The sequence below is a fragment of the Balaenoptera ricei genome, chromosome 18 (assembly GCF_028023285.1).
Source record: "Balaenoptera ricei isolate mBalRic1 chromosome 18, mBalRic1.hap2, whole genome shotgun sequence".
In the NCBI taxonomy this organism is placed as follows: Eukaryota; Metazoa; Chordata; class Mammalia; order Artiodactyla; family Balaenopteridae; genus Balaenoptera; species Balaenoptera ricei.
This window is the reverse complement of record NC_082656.1, coordinates 50,547,196-50,571,401: the sequence shown is the minus strand read 5'-3', so window position 1 is coordinate 50,571,401 and position 24,206 is coordinate 50,547,196. Positions and strand designations below refer to the sequence as shown.

At 37.6% G+C, this 24,206-nt stretch overlaps 1 protein-coding gene across 2 annotated transcripts in view; it reads right to left on the bottom strand.

Annotated features, from left to right (window-relative positions):
• Positions 1 to 1,733: 1,733 nt before the first annotated feature.
• Positions 1,734 to 24,206, bottom strand: part of BORA (BORA aurora kinase A activator) — a 25,276-nt gene continuing 2,803 nt past the window's right edge. For both annotated transcript variants that reach the window (XM_059903414.1, XM_059903415.1), the window contains exons 3-12: positions 23,163 to 23,269; positions 20,048 to 20,093; positions 17,146 to 17,227; positions 12,616 to 12,681; positions 12,011 to 12,067; positions 11,366 to 11,592; positions 10,321 to 10,453; positions 7,865 to 8,475; positions 3,324 to 3,455; positions 1,734 to 2,038 (exon numbers count right to left, since the gene is read on the bottom strand). In XM_059903414.1, the coding sequence (XP_059759397.1) occupies positions 1,973 to 2,038; positions 3,324 to 3,455; positions 7,865 to 8,475; positions 10,321 to 10,453; positions 11,366 to 11,592; positions 12,011 to 12,067; positions 12,616 to 12,681; positions 17,146 to 17,227; positions 20,048 to 20,093; positions 23,163 to 23,269 (1,527 nt within the window). In that variant the 3' untranslated portion in view covers positions 1,734 to 1,972. The remainder of the gene's footprint in view (positions 2,039 to 3,323; positions 3,456 to 7,864; positions 8,476 to 10,320; positions 10,454 to 11,365; positions 11,593 to 12,010; positions 12,068 to 12,615; positions 12,682 to 17,145; positions 17,228 to 20,047; positions 20,094 to 23,162; positions 23,270 to 24,206) is intronic.

Below are 24,206 nucleotides of genomic sequence, written 5' to 3'. Positions count from 1 at the left end.
GTACAGTGAGAAGTGACCGGTGAACACATCGGCAGGTGTAGTGAGTGAGAATAGTTCCAGCGTGTACATTCAGGCACTTCAGTAATTAAAATGATTGGTCCCATTTCCTGTTACTGAGGAAAACGTCCATACATTGAGGCAGAACTTGTTTCAGTCGGAGAAGGAGAGCCTCGAGGGGACGGACACCTAAAGCGGTCGGCCAGCCTTTTCTGTGAAGGCTGGGTGTGTCAGGCTGTGCCAGCCGGGTGGCTCCTGTCGCAGCCATAGCTCTGCACTCACTCCTCTGCTCTTACAGAACGAAAGCAGCCACGGACTATGTGTAAACAAACGAGCGTGGCTACGGTCCAACGAGACCTTGTCTACGGACAGGGAAATTGAAATAATTTCCTAATTTTCGTGTGTTTAACAAAATACTACTTAATTCAATTTCCATGCTGCACCTCTCCCCCCAGCCATTTAAAAATTCTTTGCCCATGGGCCATAGTTTACCTGCAGTCGAGGAAAAGGGAGGCTTCTGCGTAAAACAAGGCTGTGCAGACCTCACATGTCTGTCTTTCCAGGTTTGTTTTCTTCCGCCTCTTCTATGAAGAAGGCCTGCTTCAGGCTCTGGTCCCTACTGAGTAGTTCAAGATGACCAGAAACCTGATTTTCACCCTGAAGCCTCTTCCTTGCTAATCTAAAATGCTTCGAATACCACTTCTTATGCTAAGCAGCTGACATGAAATATTTCATTTAAAAAGCCCTGTTTGGTAAGGACTATTATCCCCATTTAACCGGTGGGAGATTGATGGTTTATGGCCTATTTCGGGTCATAAGTGACAGAGGAGGATTTGAATCCAAGTTACAATCACAACTTTGTTCTTTGTTTCTTGAGTTTTGCTATTAAAAAAACACAGCCAGGGAAGCACCTACCCTTAGGATCTAGAATTCCTCTTATGTACAACAATTGTTTTAAGCTCCTATTAATTCTAAAGCCTGTGATTAAGGACTCAGCTTCCTAATGCACTAATCTTTAGCAATGGACCTAGTGGCTAATGGCTTTAATGTTTAGTGTACGGAGGGGAGAGGATGAGCCAGGTACGCAGCAAGAAATAAGTCTTGCAGGTTGGCAGGAAGCTTACAAGTTGCACAAAAGAAAGGAAGGACGTGACACAATGATAGTATGTCTTTATTCCAACCCTAGCTTCATAAGCCTAAATAAAGCTCTATGGGAACCCCCCCCCAGTTTTATCCTGGTTCTCCTGTGTTCTTAACTAACTCCTCTCCGTACCAAATGTGAGCTGGAAAGAATGTCCCTACCCTAGGGATGGAGATACATACATTCTGGGCATCCCTCATTAACCCCACTAATAATAACAATACGTGATAGTAAGATCTACATTTTTTAGACCAGTTATCGCTGGCACTAAGAATTTCTACACTGAAATGAACAAACAGTTCAAGCATGAAAAATGTTGGAAACCTGCTTAACCTCCTACCTCTTCGATTAAGTTCCCTTTCTAACTCAAATTTCTTTCTTTCACAAAGGTTATAAATTTGAATTCATCTGTACATTCACATACTTTTAAGTAAAATAAAACATAGCACCTTCACAGTTCCACATGTTCCCAGAACTTCTGCTAAACTCAGTGCTGTCAGTAAGGCTCGCTAAGAAGCAGTTCACTGACCCTGTAGGGCAGGAGTAAAGTTATCACTCAAGTTTTCTGTTTAACAAACACATCACTCAAGGTCAGTACAAAAATATTTATTGATAAAAAATGAACTTGTACTTCAGTAACTTCTTGAAAGTTCCAGGAGCTTTTCTGTTGTCACTAAATTAAGCCCTTGATTTTTCACATTAAGGAGGGAAAGAAAAGAAGCTCAGCATGTTAGTTGAAGCAGTTTCCTCCCAATCATGATCACATTATGGATCCCACGCATGAAGAATACGTGGAGCTGTCCAGTTGGAGTCTTTGGTTCTGAGAGAGGTACTCTATGGGCTGCTGCATTGAGGACGATTTGCAATTTTCATCCAACACCTTTGCATCGAGTGGTCTTGCTGTGAAAAAGAAAATACCTTATTTTCAGTTTAAATAGGACCATTCAAGGATACAACAATTATGTGAACTGTTTTTAAAACCCAGATGCAAACTTCCTTATGCACTCTAAAGGGACAGTGAAGATACATTTTGTTACAAATCAGTATTCTGTATCATAAAAGTACTTCCTGTATCTTAATGCTTGCTTGCTTTTAAATGGACAACCACAGTCCCACCTCATGACAAAACGGAGGAAAGGTAAAATAACGCCTCCATATTAAACCTGAATATTCGTTTGGAGAGTTATGTTCAGTTGCACACTTGATGTTTATTAATAAATTGGCATATAAAAATCAAAGATTCTCCTGATCAGTGCCTAAAATTATGATGGGATTCTTCAAATATGAATACAGTTGTCCCTCAGTATCCATGGGGGATTGGTTCCAGGACCCCCAAGGATACCCAAGGATATCCATGGATACTCAAGTCCCTTATATGAAATGGCATAGTATTTACATATATTTTAAATCATCTCTAGATTACTTATAATACCCAATACAGTATAAATACTATGTAAATAGTTGCAAATACAACATAAGTCCTATGTAAATAGTTGCTGGCACATGGCAAATTCAAGTTTTGCTTTTGGAACTCTGGATTTTGGGGGGTTTTTTTGCCCTGAATATTTTTGATCTGAGGTTGGTTGAATCCATGGATGTGGAACTTGCCAACCGTATACAGACATAACCATGCTATCTGGAGGTTCAGTAAGTGTTCAACAGTATACTTTTGTATAAATACTCAGTTTTTTAGATACATATGTGTTATCTCTAAAGGCTTGGATTTTAAGAAAAGAACCCTTACCTTTGTTTGAGTGCTCGTAACTGATGTGTAATCTCTCAGTTGTACTATTTCCCTCTCTATCTAATCAAGATACTTCTTTTAGTTTAGCTTTGAGCCAATATTAGAGGCAAAACCCTTCACCTCCCTCCTATTTGGTACCCTCTCCTCCTGTTCCCCTTTCAGCTTAAAGGAACTGATTTCAAGCCCCTTTTCCAGAGCAGCACTAAGCTCTCCTTCCCCCACCTCTTCTCTTATGCTCCCTCATAGCAGAAGAGGTAGGAAAATAAAGTTCTGAAGCACTTTCTCCTGCTATTAAATGAACTGAAGACAGGATGAGGCGTCAACAGATAATAATTAATGAAATTTTACACAAAACGGGAAAAAAATAGGCTGAAAACAGTCACATTTAGCAAATACTTAAAAAACCACAACCATATCAAGCTTTCTCTGTTTTTTCCATACCTTTATATTAAAAACTTGAGATTTAGTCTCGACTTCCAAGGTTTGTGCATCACTTTCTTTGCAGTAACTTTCTGCTCCAACCGTATCCATAATATTGCTTCCACAAGTCTGTGTATTATAGCCACTATCCATCTGACAGGAATGAGAAGGAGAGAGAGAAGAAAAACCACCACAGGTAACATTGCAAAGTGTAATTCACTTGACCACAAAATTTATTTTGAGGAACTTTTATGTTTAAATAAGTAAATTTATTTTAAAATATTTATATAAAATATGTTATATATATATAAGATATGGCTTATGCAATTATATATAAAGACAATATTTTAAAACATTTAAATGAATCACTATATACTATCATTCACAACTGAATGATACAATTTAATATTGTATTAACAATACAATTTAATATTGATCATATTGAATGAATTTTAAAAATAAACATAGAATTGCTTATTCTTCAAAGTAGTTACTACTATTCCTTCTAATAAAACATATCTTGTGGGCTTCCCTGGTGGCGCAGTGGTTGGGAGTCTGCCTGCTTAATGCAGGGGACACGGGTTCGCGCCCTGGTCTGGGAAGATCCCACATGCCACGGAGCAGCTGGGCCCGTGCGTGCGCCACAACTACTGAGCCTGCGCGTCTGGAGCCTGTGCTCCGCAACAAGAGAGGCCGCGACAGTGAGAGGCCCGCGCACCGCGATGAAGAGTGGCCCCCGCTTGCCACAACTACAGGAAGCCCTAGCACAGAAACGAAGACCCAACATAGCAATCAATAAATAAATCTTTAAAAAAAAAAAAACAAACAAAAAAAACATATCTTGTAATTTTCTTTATTTTTTTAAATTCTAGGCTATTTTATTTTATTTATTTTTTGGCTGCGCCACACAGCATATGGAATCTTAGTTCCCCGACCAGGGATCGAACCTGCGCCCCCTGCAGTGGAAGCGCAGAGTCTTAACCACTGGACCACCAGGGAAGTCCCTGTAATTTTCTTGAAAGTCAGTGTACAAGCCACTAAGAACATACTTCCCTGTTACTTTGTGCTCACACCCAGTAGATGAAAATGAAGATTACAATCAACTTCTTCCACCTCATTTACCAAGCTTGTCTTAAATGGCTTACTTGCATCTCTAAATAAAATTTACCTAAATGGCAAGCTACCGTTAAGAGGATTCAAAACAATACACATTTTTTAAAAGGTGGCTTACATTATACTCATACCCATCGTTGAAATAAAAATCTTACCTTCATAATAATACCACGTATATAATGGCTCTAGATGTTAGCTCAGCTTTTCATTTTAATTAAAATTGTAGCATTCTACAACACACTGTTACAGCCCAGAAGAGCAAAAGAAAACAAGGGACTAGCAAACTTCAGTTCTGGTACAAATATGACAAATATTTATTTCATGAGGGCCTAAAAATGCACCAGCCCTGTATGGCACTCCATGTAATATTCTTATGTTGTCCTTGCAGCACCCTATTAACTTCACAAATGAGGCTAAGGCTCAGAAAGGGTAACTTTCACAGTGTCGGAATGAGATGACGAAGAGCTGAGGCCCCACTGCCCCTGCCCACTCACTGCACACTCCACACTTACGTGCACAATGACGAACACCAAACCACACAACCCACAATGCAGTCATCTTGCACTGACGCCCTTTTATGCAAATTATGACCAGCGAAGGGAAGACTACATTCACCCCCAACACAAACATAAGAATAGCCTAGAAAGTGCATTCTATCATCATCTTAAGAAAAATGTTCCCAGTTTTCGGGAATGGATGCATATTTGTTTACTCCTGGGAGTGATGTTCCATTTGAACAAAACCCTTGTGGTGCAGGGAGTACGGTACACAGGGAGTCTGTCCCACTCTCTAGGAAGAGAAGGATCATGGGTGCCCCTAACATAACACGGTGGCTTACCACACTGGCTCCCATCCAGACCACTACTAATGTCAGTGCCTACTATGTGCCAACCAGACAACACAGGTCATCTCGTTACCCGCCACAGGCGTCAAGGGAGACAACATGGTATTCCAAACTCTGGAAAGCCAATGTGACTGAAACAGAGAAGGAAGGGAAACAAAATGAGGCTGGAGAGTAAGGGAAAGGCCAGACCATGCAACGCTTTGCCAGCCACTCTACAGATTTTTAAATTAATACCAAAAGCAAAACAAACAAACAACAAAGCTTACAAATTTAAGATTAAGATGCAGAAATAAAAACTCAATGGAAGGGTTATTGTATGAAGTTGAGCAAATTTCCCAAAAATTAGAACAAAAGGGAGTTAAAAAAACTGTGAAAAGATTTTTTTAAATTGGAGAATCAAAAGGAGTTCCAAAGAACGGTGAAAACGATAGAGGAGAAATCTAAGATATTATTCAAGAAAAGATCCAAGAAGTGAAGGGCATGAGTTTACAGATCATAAGGGCCCTCTGAGTGCCCAGTACAACTGATGAAAAGGAACCCACACCAAAGAATCACTGAAATTTCAGGATCCTTTACTTCAGAAAGGATTAAAAAGAGACCATATGCAAAAGATTAAGTATTAAAATGGTTTCAGATCTCTCACCAGCAACACTGAAAACAGAATCAACGAAACAAAGTCTGAAGGAAAATTATTTACAAACTCAAATGTGAGAGAATAAAGAACATGTGATTAGACGTGCAGTATCTTGAAAAAGGTACTCTACCTCAGAAAGCTACTGGAAAATGTGTTCCAGTCAAGTGAGAAGTAAACCAGGAAACAGAAGAACGGGGTACAGAACATGTGAGAGGTTAAGGGAATTCTCAGGATGATGAAGGGATATTCCAGGAATACAGCTGTGTACAATGCTTGGAGGCCAACCCGTCACAGTAAAGCAAGTCAAAAGGCCCTGGGAAAATGTGACTGTCTTTGAATGTTTGGAGCTACCCCTGTGGTAGGAAAGAATGTATAGAAAACATTTTTAAACTACAAAATGTTCTGCAAACAGTACACATTATTATGATAGGACCCAAAGGATAAAACTGAAACTGACTGGTAGATACCACAGAGAGAACCATAGTTCAGCTCGCTAGGGAAGAGGCTTGTAAATGGTGAGAGAAGTCCTCTAAGATGGGCTGGGATACCCCTGCAGGTACTAGAGTGATGGCAATTTATAATGAGACAGGCTTCCAAGGGGTAGTTGGACTGGATGATGAATGTGTATTTCCATCTAAGTATTCTATAATGCTTCTATAGATGCTCTGAAAAAAAGAGGCAGTAAGAAAAAAGGAGAGCAAAAAAGTTAACAATACCTTTAAGGCTAAGTTTGACTGGATGTGCTTCTTTACTTAGGAACCAAATTTAGAAGCTGGAATATGTAAAAGCGATTCTAGTGTATTTTTTTGAGCAACAATCCTAGAAGTCAAGATAGACAACATAGGCATAAAATATGAGCAAAAGATTTTATGTAATTTGGGATCATTTAAAATCCCTCCATGAGTTTCACACTTTAGCATGTCAAAACTGACAGCACTAAAGCATTATAGAGTTGTTGTGAGAATTAGATGAATTAGTATCTATAAAGAGGTTAGAAGAGCGTCTGGCACACTGGAAGACTGTGTAGTATTAACTATTACTATGGGTCAGTATAAACTTGGATTAAAGAACATGGAATCCAGACTGCCAGGATTTGAATCTTTTGACTCCACCACTTGCTAGCTAGACAGCCAATTGACCGAACCTCTCTGACCCTCGGTTTCCTCATCTGTAAAATGTGGATGATAGTATACCTATTTCACAGGACCGTTGTGAAGATTAAACAAATTAACATGTGTAAAGTACTTGGAATAATGCCTGACATATTGTAAGAGCTACATAAGTGTTAGATATTGTTACTATGAAATGGCAGGTGGAACTGCCTTTCTAGTTTAAAGTTCTTTCAAAACTCTCAACTCAAAGAATATGACAATTAGTGGAACAAATGTCTTTCTGAAAGTAAGTGCTAGCTGTGAAGTGTATTTGTCAAATGAATCATGCTTTCCTGTTGCCAGATATTGCAAAATTGGAAATGTATGATTACATGAAAAATGGTGGTTACAAATCACATTTTTTTTAAAGTCCCAAAGAAATATACATAAAAGTGCTCTAAACTGCTTTTCCTAAATTATATAAAGGAAAAACCAAAACTACTGTATTTTTAGAATACAAACACTACACCAGAAACTGAATTCTTTTGGAACTAGCTCCACAGGAAAGAGAGGTGAACCCTGAGAAGTTGCCGGATTCTAGCAGTTTGTAAAAAACAGAGCAGCTTGATTTCTTTTCTGCTCTGTTATTTTCCTACTCCAAATAAATATCAGTGAATGTGAATATTAAATATATGCATCATCAGTCCAAGTTAAAAGAACTAACCCTCTTGATATCACTTAGTACTGATTAAAAAATACATATGTAATGCCGTAAGTCTCACACACAACCCATTTTCTTTCTCACTATAATCTTACAAAAGAAAGGATGAAGAACACCAAGGGACCAAGGAAAGGACTCTAGAATATTCAACTACCTTACCTGAATGTTACTTCTTTCACAAGGAATGACACTGCTTTCTGCGAGAGGTGACATGCACATGTGAGAGTTTTCAATACTGAAGGCGATCCCACTCACAAAGTCAGTCATGGGTAAACTCCTATTATCAACGGGCTCCTTAATCCAAGTGGTCTCATCTGCTATCTCTATGGGATCGACCATATCCACAGTGTTATTCTCCTTCTCACTTTCCACATCCTGCAGCAGTGCCAATTCTTTCTCAGAAGCACCGGACTGGTTCTGGGTAATAGACATGGCGGTCACTACCAAGTGCGCGCCGTGTGGACAAACGTCACCATCCAGCTGCGGCAGGTGGACTCCAGCCGTGCCCGTGGCGAGGGAGGAGGCGTCTGTGGAAGGAACATCTGCCTTGTCTCCTTCATCTTCGCTGTGAGCCTCGAGAGCAAAAGGTACCCGAATCAGTGCGGGCCGATACTTAGCACCCCCTGTACACATCTCAAGTCTCATAGGAGACCAATTTTTAATTGGTGAGCAGCCATCTATATAAGGACTTCTGATACACGGATTGGTAATTCCATGAGAATTTGTTCCAGATGAAGCATCAGGAGAATGGAAAGTTAACTTCCTTTGCTCTAAAAGATGGGGAGTGGAAAAAAAAAGATTGGGAAGGAAAAATCACATCATGAAAACATGGACATGGGAAAGCCATTACTAAATGGTCATCATCATGTTTCATGCCAGAAAAACTGGATTTCTCTAACAGTGGTGTTGTTTCCTGAAGTGAAATTTTGGTGTTAAAAATAATAGCACAAATGAATGTGTATCCATAAATAGGGTGAGGCTCTTCAAAAATAATTCCTCTGGCACTTTCCCTTTTTCAGTTAAAGAAAATATCTTATTCCCTGAGAATTATTTCTTCACAAGCATATTGCTACTATAACAATGTTGTTCACATCCAAGATAATAGAACAAACCAGCTGATAGCTGCAAATTAACAGCTGTACCTGGTAAATGAAATATGTAATAATCTATTTGTGTTTATGTAAAATACTATAAGCAACATTAAAAGGCAAACAAAAAACTGCAAAATAATATTTGCAACAATAAAGAGCTTAACAATGGTAAACGAAATGATCAAAATGCCTTAAAAGTTAATAATTTTTATAGCTTCGTTAGCTTAATAAAAACAAAAGTTTTAAAAAATGGGCAAAAGCATATAAACAATCCTCCCAATGGTAAATGAACATATGAAGTGTTTGGCCACACAAATAATAAAAAATACAGAAATTAAAGCAATGAGAGACCATTTGTTGAACAAAAACACTGAAGTCCGAACTAATAATCCCCCCAAACAAATGACCCATAAACATTTGGAAAAAGTTCAACATTGTAATAACCAAAGACAAGAAAATTAAAGCAGTAAGAGACCTTTTTGTAAGGTACCAAATTAACAAACATCAAAAAGAATGGTAAGACCAGTGTTGCTAGATGGGGAAAAAAATGACTTTTCAGACACCACTGATGAAAATTTCAATTGGTACAACTTCTTATGAAAAAAATTTGATAAAATTCCTCAAGAGCCTTAAAAACAGTCATCCCTTTTCACCAAATAATTCCACTAACCTAAAGAAATAAATATGTACAATACAATGTACATACAAGGAAAAATTAGAAATAATTTAAATGTTTATCAGTGATTGAAAACAAAAGATACATCTGTGAAATGGAACATCATATAGTGATTCAAAATCATGGTTTCAAACAATAATAAATGACTTGAATGACCTACAAAAATACTCCTAATAGAATGCTTTGTGAAAAAAGCAGGATATAGAACTATATGTGTGTGTGTGTGTGTGTGTGTGTGTGTGTGTGTGTTCATATATGTGTGGAGATATATACACACGTACACATGTACATATATAAAAGGAAGACTAACAAAAATAGTTTTCAGTTTTCCAATTTTATTTACTATGAATAGGTTTTGTAAACTGAATAATTTTCAAGAAGTGCTATAATTTTTTTCAAGGAAAAACTGACATATTGCAAAGAAAAATATGTAAATTCCCACACACTACCTAAAAACTTTACTCAAGCAAATATATCTTTACACAATATCAATATGAATATCTGATTACCAAAGTCTGAACCTACACACTGGAAGGCATACCGAAACCAACTTATCTCTACGACAGCCATCTTTCTTTGATTCTGCTTGTAAGATGTTTGGTATAAATACTGCTAGTCAAATTACCTGTATCTGACATGACAGCAGAACTTTGCTGAGAATTTCAGTCTTTGAAAGTAAATTGTTCCTTTTGTTAAAAAAAAAAAAAAAAAAAAATCCAAGTTTCTAAATTTTAAAAGGGTGAGTGGTCATTTGGAGCTCTGTAGTTAGAACAAGCTAAAAAGAGACTCTTTAATAACAAATACTGACAATATAAAATTTTAATTGGGGGTTGTATTACAAGACATACCTGAGAGTGGTGTCTTTCCTATTTGAAATTCAATTGGTGAGAAAGTGGGTGAAGAAATAGGTGAAGGACTGGTTATGCTTCCCAAACTGTATTTTTTTGCACTACCCTGAATAGGGCTAGAAGAAAACTGCCCCTGTGATAAAAATAAATAAATAAAATTACACGGTTCTCTTCCTTAGCTCTGTTACACCAAGTGCTATTTATCTTTATTTTTGAAACACATTCATAAACTAGGTTGTATAACTTTGGTTATTCACCAGAAAGCAAGATGCCACCTTTGCTCTGTGGCAAAAGGCAAGACACCAAAAGGCAGGCCCACAGACACAGGAAACAAACTTATGGTTACCAAAGGGGAAGGTGGGGAGGGATAAATTAGGAGTTTGAGATTAACATATACACACTACTATATATAAAATAGATAATCAACAAGGACCTACTGTATAGCACAGGGAACTCTACTCAGTATTTTGTAATAACCTATAAGGGGTAAGAATCTGAACAAAATTGATATATATGGATGTATAACTGAATCGCTTTGCTGTACACTTGAAACTAATAAAACATTGTAAGTCAACTATACTTTAATAAGAAAAAAAAGGTAAAAACAAAAAACAAAACAAAAAAAACATGCCAAAAGGCAAGGCATCTTGTAACGAGGATAGTTAAGAAGACTGTTCCAAAAATTCTGAAATAGAATATACTAGATAAGATAAAATATAAATGCACCGTATTTACACAAACCAAGTAGCAGTCTATGAAAAATTTTAAGTTAGTCCACTAACACCAATCTAGTTGTGTTATACTGAAAATCTTCCGTAATTCAGTAAGTACCTTACCCTGAAATTCCTTGAGACTCGTTTACCTCTAAATACAAAATTGGAGAGTCTGACCAAAAACATTCCTATACCTAATGACAAAATGTGAACTAGGCTAATCCGCATGAAATATAAAACCCAAAAGACAATCATGCCTCCTGACAGCAATAGGAGCATCTGGGTCCAAGATGCCTAGAGCCAACCAACCAGCCACTTGGTCCACTTCTTACCGAACTCGGGGTCTGCACAGGGCTCCTACACTGCACAGGAGATAAATCTATTGAATAAAAAACCTCAAGTGATGCTTCAGCACCACTACGAGGACTTCTGGGAGAAGCTGGAGGTAAGGAGTCAGAGATACTTCCGTTGCCATCTAAAAAGAGCTTTCTTCTGAGGGATGAAGAACTGAGGTTTCCAGGAGATTGATCTGCAAATTCATCAGCTCTAAAATAGTCACCTATATTTAATATTAACAGAATAAAAGGCAGAGCTAGTCATTTGGAAGAGCAATTATATTTCAGTTGTCTGATGTTTTAAAAACCAGTCTATATGTTTGAATTGTTTTCCAAAAAGAGGGCGAAGTTTAACTGCACAGGTGCTGCTTGAAATTTGAAACGATTCCTTCTTTTTTTAGTGCCTCTTTATTAGTATGGGTAGTGCCAATAAGATGTGCTCATGAATCGTTTATGTCTATAGTTAAGTTCACTATGATAAAAAGGCTAATTCAGGCCATATTAAAGAAAAACGAGAAATTTCAGGACGGCTTCCCCACTTCTTTAGCAAGAGGCGTTGCCACAGATTCCCATTTACAAAAAGCCATTAAAACAAAACCTTTTATTTAAGTTATTAAAGGTTTAAACAAATACAATACTTACCTAATACCTTTTCTAAATTAAAATCCACAGGAAGAGACAGCAATGTCTGGCAAGCAGCTGGAAGCAAGCAGATAAACACAAACATGGTTAAATCAATGCAAGTGTATCCCAGGCAGTTTAGCATGTGCTTCCCCATCAACCGTCTCCCCATGATGCTCCAGACAAACTGAATTATTTACTTTACGCATCCCTTTCCATAACATGCCACCTTCCTGTTTCCCACACTTTCCAGCACTGATGTTAACCTGTTAATGGTAAAAGTTAACTCCTGGTTGTGCTGCTGGCACTTGTATCAAAAAAGAAGCCAGCCTATATATATTTGGGGATAGATTTCCCAATATTAACAAATTTTCAAAAGAATGCCTTCCAAAACCAAAATTCCATTCACATGATTTGAACCACAAAATAACACACTATTGCCACTTCTCAAACATGGCTGGATATATCTATTCTAACTGTTTCTCAAGGTCAGCTCTCATATAGCTTATTCATAAAAAGTAAACAACTTCAATTCCAGAGTGAAGTGTTAGCACATGTACTGAAATTAACATCAAATGTCGCTTAATATGGAACATACTTCTTTTCCAAGTTACATTCGTACTCACCATTGCTTGTCTCAGAATGTATGGTCAGCTTTCTTCCAATTGGAGATTCATTATTGATGTTAATACCTGTAAATCATTTTAAGTGAAAAATCTTACATTTTCTGTTCTTCATTTACTTTAGGGTTACTTTTTCCAGAGTAAAAAATGAAGTGTGGAAACTTTTACATTTAAAAAATAAATGTCTGCATAGGTAAGTATATAACTTGGCATGTTTCTGCTAAGTTTGTTTGTTTGTTTATTGATTAATTGATTGATTGTCAACTTTGAGGAAGCATAAGGATAAGACTTAAGGATTACCACAGCAAGTAAGGCGGCACCAAGAGATACTTTTTAGGGAAAGCAGCGTTGCTCTCCATGACGTCAACCTTAAAAGGTTGGGGACACACGTTAGTCAACGTCAATGTCCTCAAACAGATCCTCTGTTGCTTGATGCTTTTCCAAAATGGAAATAGATAAATTGTCGGAATTAAAGCGCCAGGCCATTCTGAAAGAAACTGAAATTTGATCAATAAAACCGTGCTCAGTTTTTTTTTTTTTTCCCCAAGAGAGGAGTCAAAAATATGGGTGCGAATAATTTTTTTTTTAAATCTGAAGTTAATGACTAATATTAAGCTTCTTAACTTGAAAAAGCACCAGGTAGCAAATAAATGGGTGAAAAAATAAAATTAAAAAATAGAATTCTAGATTCAAATGCCTTCTCTGCTGTAGGCAGTGTGACCTTCTAGAAGGCAAATGCAACCAAGGCACTCTGCTGCGAAAACCCTGTAATGTCCTTGGTCTTTAGGCTGGAGTCCAAACACCTTAACGGTGTAAATAAAGCCCTTCCAAAACCTTGTCTCCGTCTCTAGCACCGCTGTCCTCCAACCGAACATTATCTGAATACCTTAAAAAACAAACAGGTTCTCTCTCTCACCTCTAGGTATTTCTAATATTCTTTCCTCTCTGACTTTTCTGCCCCATTCCCCGGGTCCGGCTAACTCAAGTCTCCGCTTAAACTGTGTCTTCCATCTTAGATCAGACAGGAGCATTCTCACACCACTTTTCAACTGTATTGCAAGTGTTTTCTTGGTTGTTTCCTCTAAAAGGACTTCATAGATAACTTTAAGACCACAATCAAATGAGGAAAAATGGATGGATTTGATTACACCAAAATAAGAATTTCTAGGCAACCAAAGACATCAAAAGAAAAGTAGCACATGGGGCTTCCATGGTGGCGCAGTGGTTGAGAATCTGCCTGCCAATGCAGGGGACACGGGTTCGAGCCCTGGTCTGGGAAGATCCCACATGCCGCGGAGCAACTAGGCCCGTGAGCCACAGTTACTGAGCCTGCGCGTCTGGAGCCTGTGCCCCGCAAAAAGAGAGGCCGCGATAGTGAGAGGGCCGCGCACCGCGATGAAGAGTGGCCCCCACTTGCCGCAACTAGAGAAAGCCCTCGCACAGAAACGAAGACCCAACACAGCCATAAAATAAATAAATTAAAAAAAAAAAAAAGAAAAGTAGCACATATGTGACCGGAGATGACATGTGAAATGTTTAGAACTAAGATAAATTACTACAAATGTAACTACAAGGTATCTTAGAAATTAAAAGGAAAAAGAAAGAGACAACAACTCCAATAGGAAGGGATTAGAAATAGGCATCTTACAAGAGAGGAAATAAAAAGGCTGTTAATATATGAGAAAGGAAAATTAAAACCATCATAGAATGTCAAACAACCCATGAGAAAGGCAAAGACGTGAGAGCCACGTACTGGCAGGGATGTGGGGATATGGGAACCCTAGGCACCACGGGTGGCTGTGCAGACTGTAAGTCGTTCTGGCGAGCAGCCTGGCACCGCACAGTCAAATCAGAAAGCACGTAGCCTGTAACTCAGAAATCCTCAGCCTACGTATAGTTCCCAGAGAAATCCTCGTTCAAGTCCATAAATAAAAACGCAATGGGTAGTACAGTCATTGAAGCACCTTGCTGCATAAATACTGGTAACAGTAAAAATTGACAGCATAAGCTAATGTGTACAAACAAAGTCATTTTTCCCCCTGACTCACCATTGTCTTTGTTATTCTTCGGGTAAATAACACTGGGCACTTACCATGTGCTAGGTACATGATCTTCGAAGTATTATCTCATTTCATCCTTTCATAGGGAAGGAGAGTGAGGCACAGGAAAGCTAAGTAGTTCACACAGCTACTGAGCTATACTGGGCACGACTCAAACCCAGACGGCATTACTCTAGAGTGAGGGTCAGCAAATGATAGCTCACGAGACAAACCGGGCTGGTTGCCTACTTTTGTAAATAAAGTTTTACTGGAACACACCCACACTCGTTCATTATCTATCATCAGGGATACACTTTCATGGTAAAGCGGCAGAGCTGACTGGTTGCAACAGAAACTGTATGGTCTGCAAAGCCTAAAATGTTTAATATTTGGTCCTTTGCAGATAGAGGTTGCCAATCTCTACTCTAAGGCAGTGTTTTCCAGAACTTTTTCTGTGATGATGGAAATGTTCCATATCCGTGCGGGCCAATACGGTCACCACTAGGTGTGGCTACTGAGCACCTGAAATGTGAACGTATGACCAGGAAACTAAAATTTCAATTTTAATTTATTTAAATGTAAATGGCCACATGTGGCTAGCGGCTACCATATGTCAAGAACTGTAAAGGGTCTGACAGGTTAGCATGTCAACGTTGCACAGATGCGGGCTGAAGAAAGGAGGTTTCGGGTCACAGACAAAGGGACTTCATTATTCTCAGCACAGCAGGCAACATGAGCTGCGTGTTCACGTCAGCTCCCTTTGCCCCCTCAGTCCCAAGGAAGGGACATGAAAGAGCCCAGGTGGATACAGCACACACAGAGGGTCTGTGCCCCAGCTGAGGAACCCTAAGCATGGGAAATCCCATTCTTTATAAGCTGCAAGCAAACCTGCCCCAGAGGGAGACGTTACCATTATTGTACTAGACAGCCAAACAAACCTACCCTCTGCTCCAGAGGGATACTCTGTCTCTGTTTTCCAAGGATGTTCACAATACAAACATCCTTGAAAATACAGTCCGGATCAAAACCTGTCCGTGCCGCTCTTCATGAGATGTATAGAAATGCGAGACCCAAGGAGAACCGAACTACCTCCCAACACCATCGTAGATAGCACAGGCCTGCACACCCCCTCCCACCCCCACCAATAAACCACTGTACTCTGTCGTCATGGGCTTGATGGTCATACCAAAGAGGCTGTATGTAGTATTTTTAGCATCTTCCTGATCCGCCTCACTTTAACTAAAACAGGATACTTCGAATATAAAATGATGTTATAAAAAGATCACATAACAAGGTTGATTCACCTGTTCAAAAATCCAACATTAAAAAACTGGGGGGAAGAAACCTACTATCTATGAATACGTCACCTTGGATATAGAATTTTAGAGCTGGGAGGGATGTTAACATACAACCATCTAGTTTAACCCCTTGATTTTACAAATGAAAAACTGAGGCCTAAAGAGACTGAAAAAGTTGATCAAGGTCACCCCTTCTGGTTTATAATACGGAAGGTCTACAACCCAGGTCTCCATCCACTACTGCATGCCACCTTTAGTTTGCAATGATTCAGAATCTGAACTGAGAAATGCTTCCTTTTAAATCCAGGTTCTGCCACCTTATCATATCTGTAACCTGGGCCAAGTGCTCTAACCTTTCTAAAACTAGATTTTCTCACTTATAAAATGAGACCAATAAAAGCACCTACTTCATATGAGCTATTGTAAGGAATACTGAAAGCACTTAACACTGGACACATGAAAAGTGCTCAATCCATTTATTCTATATTGTGTTTTTGATAAAGAATGGAACAAATATTCCCTCTTATACTGAGAGCATAATTAATGTATGCTACACAGAAGAGCGGTCAATTCCACTGAAATGAGGGATGCATATAAACAAGTAATACTTGAACATTGCTCACAACTCAAAGGGCAGTGAGAGCAAATATAAGATAACCATTTCCTAGAGGTAGAAAAATATTTGAAAGATTACTGGCTTGCTCTTCAACTTCCTTTTTAATTTTGCAGATAATCAGCTGTATTACACTGTCCCAGAGGTCCTATAAATGCCCATCCTTCCTCTACTATTATAAGAAACCAGGAAATTAGCAAAAAGCAAAGCAATTTAAGGATTTCATCTAAAAAAATTAACCTTCAAAATCACTGCAAAATTAACAATTCAGCTCTATATTCAATACCAACTATTTCTGCATCTACAGATCCTCTATAACCATCATTATAACTGATATTCACAATGATTATGAAGAGAAAGTTAAATTCAAAATAGAATGGCCAAAAAAAAAAAAAGAATGTAGTAAATTTTAGTCAAGTTTTGAATCCTAACTCTTAAATAGTTAAATCCTCTGGTATCCAGAAATTTAATTTATAGCAAGCTTCCTACCAAAGCAGATAAACTGACACTCACTGTATGTTGTTTTACATTCATTGCTTTTTATTTTTATGATTTTTATTCAAACAATTTTTAACACACTCACATTTACTGGAATCATACTCTGAAAGCTGCTTCCCTTCATGATCAGTCCAAGGAGAAGGTACGATGACATCCTTAGTGAAAAACTAGGAAAATTAAAGTCATCAAATTAGGCATATGAAATACGAAAAGGCAGCTGTGTTAAATAACCATCAAACGTGTTACATACTGACTTTACAGTTATATTTTAAAATTTAATACTTAAAAGCACAAATGAGCAAAGGTAAAACGGAAGACATTTTAAAGTATATATAAAGAAAAATTTTAATACTTCAAATCAACCACTTAAATTTGCGAATTAAGCTAAGGGTATTAATCGTAAAGAAAATATTTTTCATTTCTCCCCCAATTTTTTTGGAGACGAGGGGGAGGCTGACAAAAGGGAGGATGAAGAGGGAAGGAATAAATGGAGATAAATGTATACGTGGAAGCCGGTATCAATAGTGTGCTGGAGCTGGCGTCCTGACTCTCAAGATCTAATTATTAAAATTTCAGGAATTCTGTGTATCAGTTATCAAACAAAGCCAATATTAAAATTAAAATTAGGTAAACTTAAATAAACTATATTAAAAATAAAGGTAATAAGAACTCAAAATCATCATTTGCTAATTATTTTACTACATTTACCAACATCTGTGCTCTTGAGGTTAATTATGTCTTTTGTGTCTGTGTGGTAGAATGCCTACACATAATGGTGTACTGCTACATTTCTTTCCCCATTCAGCGATGTCACATCACTAACTTGAAATTGGCCATGGTTGGAGTATTTACACTATGGACAGCAGCAATCACTAAAACTCATACTCCTCCCGCAGTCAGAGGGCCTGTTGTTAATTTACCAGCACACCACTGGCCAGTATACTCAAATGGAGATACAGCATTTGGATAAATGTCTTTCCTCTTCCATTCTGGATATAAAATTAATCAAGCCTAAGACAGTAAGTAATACAGTATTTTCCCTTCCCCTCTCTATGTTTTGGAGGTAACTCAAAACATTTTCTTCATATTTTGCTACACCTATGACAAAGAACTAACTTCCTTGACTAAACTACCTATGAAAACATGAAGAAAAGATGTTGAAAAAAGGAGGGGGGGAGGGGGAACAGAGATGATACAGACAATTCCCAGAAAAAAAGGAATATAAAAGACCCACAAACTCATGAAGCAAAGTATAAGTTCACTGAGAATGAAAGAGATACAAATACAAATAACAAGATGAAATTTTTAAAGTAATAAGAGTAGCACAAATTAAGAAGTCTGATAATAGCCAATATTGCAGATATGAGAAAACAGGCAGTATCATAACGTTGCCAGGAGAATAAATTGGTACAACCTTTTGGGAAGACAAAATGGCAAAATCTACCAAAAGCTGAAAACACAAACCCTCTGACTTAGCAAGTTCACAAAGATATATGTACAAATGTGTTCACTGCAGCATTATTTGTGATAGAAAAAAACACTGAACGCAACCTACACATCTGTCAATAGGGGCTGGGTTAGGTTATGATACATTCATAGAATGGAATACTATGTATGCTATTTACTAATAACTGGTACATGCAGATAATCAAAAAAAAATTCTAAGAAATTATTAAGCAAAAAAGTAAGAGGCAAAACAGTACAAGAATGATGATCCTACTTATGTGCAAATATTTAAAGGGCATGTGCTATTATCATAAAACGAATCTGAAAGTATACTCGAGAAATTTTACAGTAATTACTTTTAAGGAGTGAGACAGGGAACAAGAGGCTCTTCATTTTCATTTTATATTTTTTCTTTGCAGTTTGTTTTTGTTTTTATTATGTGCATGTATCTATCGTATTTCACATGTATACGTATGAATTTAATTTGTTGCTGATATATTAACTTCTGCTACCTTGGCCCTAATCTTCACTCTGAATTCATTTTCTTAAGTTTTCTCCTGAATTTCCCTTTAAAATTAAGTCGAGAATTCGAAAGAGAGAGCATACTTCCCAAAATGTTGGGAAATGGGAAAGAGTCTGAGAATATTCAACTGGGGAGGAATCAAGTGACTGGATTAGAATGAAAATTTTGAAGTTATTAGATAGATTAAGAAGTAGGTAACGTTTGTCAGGAGTAAAGCATATGAAACGATTTCCTAAGAAATAGGCTATATCTGAAATATGGGGGCCGGCACATCACTGGATCTCTGAACATGCCATAGCTGAAGTCTTTTGGGGTGCAGAAGATCCAAGTGCAGCTAAGGAATAGAGGTGGGCAGAGGGGGCTAGTGAGAGAAAAAGGAAAAACAAAAAATGCTGCCATGACATGAAGACTTTTGAGCAAATATCTAGATAGACAACCTTTATACTCTAAGAGTTCAGCAAACAAAGAAAGCAAAAAGTGAAAAACTAAGTTCATTAGTTTTATTTAAAAAAAAAAAACCCTACCTTTGGGATACACTTTTTCTATGTAGCAGTATATTATATTTCATGAAATATATTCTACGTCTTAAAAATTCGAAGAACTAACAAGAACAGAAGATAAAACCGTTACTGAGGCCAATCTAGACTTTCAAGGCTTGAAAATATTCACCTTGTTCTATGTAAACTCCAACTTGAAACAATGGTTTGTGCTCATCGAAGGCACAAGGAAGACCAACTGTGCTAGGCCGTGAGAATGAAAAGATGAACAAGCACACTACTGGCCAAATAAGAATTCAGTCTCGGGGAGAAAAGCACTCAACCGGTCATTACAATGAGAGGCGCTGGGACAGCTCAAAAACACTGGTCTTAGGGGAGCTCTGAGAGGGACTGGGGACGGGGAGGCTGGTGTGGGAGCTGGGACAGGACAGGATCTGAAGGAAGTCTTCCTCTCTTAGAGGTGCTGTGCACGCAGAATCGATGCTTAACTAGCTTCGTGATCAGTAACAGTTTTAAGTTACCTCTTCAATGGCTTTTTGTCTTTGGTCTTCCACATCTTTATCTATTCTATACAGAGATAAAGAAGAAAAATAACCATGCCATTACTTCAGCAGATTGAACATTCAAAATAATAACCTTTCAAAGAAATCGTTTCTTTCCCCGTTGGAAACTGGCAAATGTTAAGCTCATTTTAAAAGAAAAATTAGGACCTTATCACATTTCGTAAATGACAGTATTTAGATATTCATTCAGCCTTGTGCTGTTAGGCCTACCTCACCCCCCCTTTCCATTCACAGTTGGAATGGAATAATATTTTCTTTTAAAAGGCTTACATTGATACAATTTTTAAATTACTATTAACAATGTAAAGAAAGTAATTTGAATAAACTTTGCCCTTTAATCAACACAAATTAAGAAGTATGTCACTCCACAGAAATCTAAAAATTGTCCAAATTCTTTTTCTTCAATTATAGCAAGCTTATCATAGTTGTAATTTTAGAATCAACTCTTACTCTGAAATAAAAGGAAAAAAAACTATCATCCTTACAGTTCTAAATAAACAGGCAAAATTATTAATTCTGAAATGAAATATCAACAATATAAAATTTGAAATATAAAACATAAAACTTTGTCTAAACAAATTCTTTTTTCCCACTTTGATACATATGCAATTATAGCACCCCAAATTTATCAGCTGTAAGATTTAATATAAATTGTCGGGTCTCAAGCACAAGGCATACACTTGCCAAGGACTCAGCAGTTAGCCTTGTAGGACCACTTCTTTTTTTTTTTTTTTTTGGCCAAGCCGCTGTGCAGTTTGTGGGATCTTAGTTCCCTGACCAGGGATTGAACCTGGGCCCTCAGCAGTGAAAGCACGGAGTACTAACCACTGGACCACCAGGGAATTCCCAGGGCCCACTTCTTTAATCTGTTCCCAGAAAGAATATTTGCTTACCATCAATAAGTTGGTAAGACACTTTTTTCTCTCCAAATTTTTTCATGTATAACTTGCAGCTTAACAAAGCTTATAATAATGTACGTGTATTAGAAATTAAAATCAAGCGGATCTCTCAAATAAGGGAATTGTGAGAAAACAGACTGCAGTGATAATCCACATATCTCAGCTTGAACAGCCAGTTTGAGATGACTAACTCAGTTCTCTTCATCTTATTGTGGACATAAACAGGTCAAAATGACAGGGCATAACAATAACAGCATACAGTATTAGTAAGCTCTGATCTAGCAATACTTCCACTGCTTCATCAGAGGACTTTAACAACCTGAAATATTCAAGTGATGGCTAGAAGCAGGGAAAATCAGTTTGGCCAAACACTGTAGAGCCTGATCACGGAAGGTTCTAAGGAGTCCTATAGGGCAGGGTATCCTGACCAGCATGATGCACGCAGGGTCCAGTATTACAGGTGTGCCCTGAATGGACCCTTGGTGGGCAAGGCAGGGAGGAGCTTTCAGGACTGTTCACCTCCTGTATGGACAGACTCATTTGTTTACACCAGGATGATTTGCAGTTCTCGTTTTTATGTGTAGCATGGCGTGAAAAAGGTGGAAAGCACTGAAAGAGGGAACTTGGGTTAGAGAGGAAGAGACACTGGAAGCCTTTGCTTATTTCTAAGAATGAATCAATATGTTTTAAGAGTATACTCACTATCCTTGGTAGAAGCCCTAACCATTCACTGAATTACATGAGGAAGTTAAATTCAATCAGGGTCTTTCCCCCTCTTCTACGTTACAGGTCTATCTACTGAAGTACACCAAGATTCTTTTCATAAACCTGCTCAAACAATACAGGATTTACTAGTAAGTACAGAAATGCTGTGTCACAACTTTGTTGACTACAGGGCAGGAAGAAACTCCTGTACTGCATCAGTGCTCCCTACGGCGCCTCACAGTGTTCAACGAATCTCTCTTGACTGTCCATGGTTCAATACACTGAAGAGAGGAGGCGAAATATAGCATACGGTTTGTGTGAAACAAAAAATTCGTGACACACTTGCTTTCAGATATTCTTTTCACCTTCTCTCTCAAAGGTATTATCTAGTGTTAAGTTAAAATCTTTCATGCTCTATCCCCATTCTAGTCCCTTTCTACAGCACTTTGGATGTGCATTAATTAATTATGAGGGGATGGTCATCAAGCTACCAAGCCAAAAGAGGAAGGGGTAGAAAAGCCAGACGAATATTTGCAAGAGCATCTCAATACGTGTACATCTTTGTGTGATTAAATTCTAGTTAAAGGGAGAAGAATTATTCATTATCTTAGACCGATAACACATGTACCTTAGTACCAAAAATTAAAAGCTGATCATATCAGGATTTGATTGTTTCAAATATAAAAAAAAAAATCAAACTATAAAACTGACATCAACAAAAGAGTCCCTCAAACTATTACTGACTACTGCTATCTGTAGTTTGTAATTACAGATGACTGCAGTTGATAATCAAAAAGTATGCATGTTCCCCCAAAGAAGTGTATGGTCTCACTACATTAGGTATCATTAAGTAACAGGAGTCTAAGACACACTAGTACTTGGAAATCTACACAACACATCAACAAAAGCATTAGTTAGGGCTCCTCTGACTACTAGGCTGATAATGTAAATCAGATCCCCAAGTGTCAAAGCTGGATGATGTCTAGAAAAGCTCTCTCTGTTGATAATGGATACTCTTCCATTCAACGTGTCTTAACTTGGTAAAGGGACTTTAAGGTTCCCTAAATGTAGGTGGTAATAAAACAGCATTTTACTCTATCCCATACCACCAAAAAGGAAAACAAAACAAAAATTCAATGGCAGAAATCACAATCATGTACAAAGATACAGATTTCAAAATGCCCTTCCTTCTATCAAGTGCTGGGGAAGCAAAGGTGTCCCATAAGTAGCAGAGGGAGGAAATTGTCTCTAAAAGAAAAGGACTCCTACCCAGATCTGGAACTGTTAGCAAGGGAGTCTTGCTGGATGTAGTTCTTTGAGCTCACTCTTTATTTAGATAAGATAAATCTGTATCATAATTTTTTCCTCCCTGATTTCTTTACAAATAAAAATATTCAACCTTGGAATTTCCTATCTCTCTTCACTTGAGAGTACGTTATTACACTTAGGTGCGAAAAAGGAAAACTTACCGAGAACGACTTAAGTATAAAGCTTGACGATGAATGTCTTCTGGGTCTATTTCTACAGGATTTATTACGGCTAGTTGATCAATAGACCATCTAAATTCCCCTGGAGTCTTAACAAAAGAAAGCAATCTTATGAGTAAAAGTATACTAAAATAGTTCATCAAAACTAACTTCAAAACTAAGCTAACTTCAAATGTCAGCTTCAAAAATTAATGTGATTGGTTATAATATAAAAATATCTTACAGCTCATATTTTAAAATTTGACTTTACTACTAAATTAAATGGCAAATGGTAACCAAATCACACTAAATCAACTGACTTGACTGTATCTCTTTAAAATATCCAAGTCTTCCCTCTGGGTGATTGTTTAAATTACATAATAATAGAAAAGTCACAGAGTATTAAAGGTATAGAAATTACACAATGAACACTCATCAGTGATGCAACATGACCAAGTAAAACTAAAAATCTCTTAGAGTTATCAAGTCTTTATTCTCACCAAGAATGAACTGAAATTAAACAAAGTCCTAACTATAGAAGTGCCTGCAAAAGCTCATAAAATAGGTGATCCTCAAAATAATTATGAGTGGTAACCAGTGCTGCTTTTCTATATTCAACTACCCAATAAACCAAAAAACTTATCCAAATCCTAATCTGTAAATTCAGAATATATTTTTGAAAAATCAGGCTTAAAAACCCAAGATGTCATGCATTCTTGCTTTGAGGATTAAGTTGCAGTCATTCTGTTATTTTTATTAAGACTAACTAAAATTTAATACTATTCAATTTAAAATCATGAGGTCAGATAATGACTCAGTATAAAGTGTATCACTGTAAAACTTTCCTCTAGTGCATAACTAGCTTCATGCTGATATGAATGTGTAGCTAGCATTAACAGCCACCCAGTTTACAGTTTCCTAGATAATTTACTAAGTTAAAAGATCAGACTTCAGGGAGATCAGCTCGGTGCTTTGTGACCACCTAGAGGGGTGGGATAGGGAGGGTGGGAGGGAGGGAGATGCAAGAGGGAAGAGATATGGGAACAT